We start from the raw sequence: 2288 nt of genomic DNA on the forward strand, positions 1-2288 counted from the left end.
AGCACGGCTGGTAGTTCCTTGAGCCACCTTTTCCCAAACTTGTTCAGTCGGTTGAAAATCCTGGGCTTCAAACCCTGGAGGATCATGCCGTTGGCACGTTCCACTTGACCATTGGTCTTGGGGTGAGCCACCGCCGCCCAGTCCACACGTATGTGGTGTCTGTCGCAGAACTGCAAGAACTTTCGCCCGGTGAACTGTGTGCCGTTGTCGGTGATTATGGAGTTCGGTACTCCAAATCGATGGATGATGTCTGTGAAGAATAAAACGGCTTGCTAGGCCTTGATCCTTGTAATAGGTCGGACTTCGATCCACTTAGAGAACTTGTCGATTGCGACAAGCAAGTGGGTGAAGCCCCCAGGCGCTTTCTGCAGAGGCCCGACCAGGTCAAGGCCCCAGACAGCGAAAGGCCAAGTTATGGGGATCGTTTGCAGGGCCTGAGCAGGGAGATGCGTCTGCCGAGCGTAGAACTAGCATCCCTTGTAGGACCTGACGATCTCTGTGGCGTCGGCTACAGCGGTGGGCCAGTAGAAACCTTGTCGGAAGGCATTTCCTACCAGCGTCCGAGGCGCGGCGTGATGGCCACAAGCCCCCGAGTGTATGTCCTGTAGGAGCTTGACTCCTTCCTGACGTGGGATGCAACGCATAAGGATGCCCGAGGGGCTGCGTTTGTACATTTCCCCGTCGAGGAGGACGAAGGTCTTGGCACAACGAGCCACGCGTCTCGCTTCAGCCTGGTCCAGGGGCTGAGTGCCATCGACCAGGCGTTGAAGCAAAGGGTAGCGCCAGTCAGGCGAGTCGTCAGTCGCAGGTGGCTCTGGCTCGATGTCCATGGCCTCCTGTTCTTGGGCGACAGCGTCTTTGGGGTCGGCACTCTGTTTGTTTTGGGGCTCATCCGACCCCCCGTCGTCCTTGTAGTCGACGGAAGGTTTGTAGATGTCGCTGACGAAAACATCCTGGGGGACGGTGGCCCGCTCGGATGCCATCTTGGCGAGCGCGTCGGCGGCTTCATTATACTTTCTTAACACGTGGTTAAGTTCGAGGCCGTCGAATTTCTCTTCCAGGCGTCGAACCGCCTTGCAGTATGCGTCCATCTTGGGGTCATGGCAGCTAGATTCTTTCATGACTTGATCGATGACGAGTCTGGAATCGCCTCGGATGTCGAGCCGCTTGATCCCAAGTTCGATCGCGATGTGAAGACCGTTCACAAGGGCCTCATACTCTGCTGTATTGTTTGAAGCAGGGAAGTGGAGCCGGATCGCGTATCGCATCCTTACCCCGAGGGGTGAGATGAAGACAAGGCCTGCGCCGGCCCCAGTTTTCATCAGAGACCCGTCGAAGTACATGGTCCAGCATTCGTGCTGGATTTGTGGGGGTGGGAGCTGAGTCCCCGTCCATTCTGCCACAAAGTCTGCCAGGACCTGGGACTTTATGGCCTTGCGAGGCTCATAGGCGATCCCATCGCCCATGAGCTCTATGGCCCATTTGGCAATCCTCCCGTTGGCCTCTCGGTTCTGAATCACTTCTCCCAGAGGGAAAGATGAGACCACTGAGACTGGGTGAGATTCGAAGTAATGTCGGAGCTTGCGCCGGGCCAACACCACAGCGTAGAGTAATTTTTGAATCTGGGGGTATCGGGTCTTTGTGTCGGAGAGTACTTCACTGACGAAGTATACCGGCCTTTGGACCGGCAGGGCGTGTCCTTCTTCCTTCCTTTCGACCACGATAGCTGCGCTGGCCACCTGATCAGTGGCTGTGACGTAAAGAAGAAGTGGTTCCCCCTCGGCGGGGGGCACCAGGATGGGAGGGTTGGTGAGCAGAGACTTGAGCTTGTCGAGGGCTTCCTGGGCCTCGAGGGTCCAGGAAAATTGCTCAGATTTCCTTAGTAACCTATACAGAGGCAGCCCTTTTTCTCCGAGGCGAGAAATGAAACGGCTTAGGGAGGCGAGACATCCCATTACCCTCTGTACTCCCTTTAGGTTACGGATGGGACCCATATTCGCGACGGCCGAGACCTTTTCTGGATTGGCCTCGATCCCTCGCTCAGACACGATAAACCCAAGGAGCATGCCTCGGGGGACCCCGAAAACACACTTTTTGGGGTTGAGTCTGATCCCTTTTGCCCTGAGGCATCAGAACGTTTCTTCCAGGTCGACAACCAGGCCGCTCGCTTTCCTGGACTTGACGACGATGTCGTCTACGTATGCCTCTACCATTTTGCCTATAAGGTTCCCAAAAACCTGGAGCATACATCGTTGATATGTAGCCCCCGCGTTCTTGAGGCCAAAAGG

At 55.9% G+C, this 2288-nt stretch overlaps 1 protein-coding gene across 1 annotated transcript; it reads right to left on the reverse strand.

Annotated features, from left to right (window-relative positions):
• Positions 468-1268, reverse strand: LOC110432461. Its single transcript, XM_021452935.1, has 2 exons — positions 629-1268; positions 468-508 (listed from the first exon to the last, which is right to left on the reverse strand). The coding sequence occupies exons 1-2, from the start codon at positions 1266-1268 to the stop codon at positions 468-470; spliced, it is 681 nt and encodes a 226-aa protein (XP_021308610.1).

Source organism: Sorghum bicolor, chromosome 1 (genome assembly GCF_000003195.3).
Source record: "Sorghum bicolor cultivar BTx623 chromosome 1, Sorghum_bicolor_NCBIv3, whole genome shotgun sequence".
NCBI classification, from domain to species: Eukaryota; Viridiplantae; Streptophyta; class Magnoliopsida; order Poales; family Poaceae; genus Sorghum; species Sorghum bicolor.

Coding starts and splice junctions, on each gene's coding strand:
- LOC110432461 (XM_021452935.1), bottom strand. CDS start 1,268: ATGCGATACGCGATCCGGCTCCACTTCCCTGCTTCAAACAATACAGCA. Junction 509..628: donor CCTTATGCGTTGCATCCCAC/GTCAGGAAGGAG, acceptor CCACCGCTGTAG/CCGACGCCACAGAGATCGTC.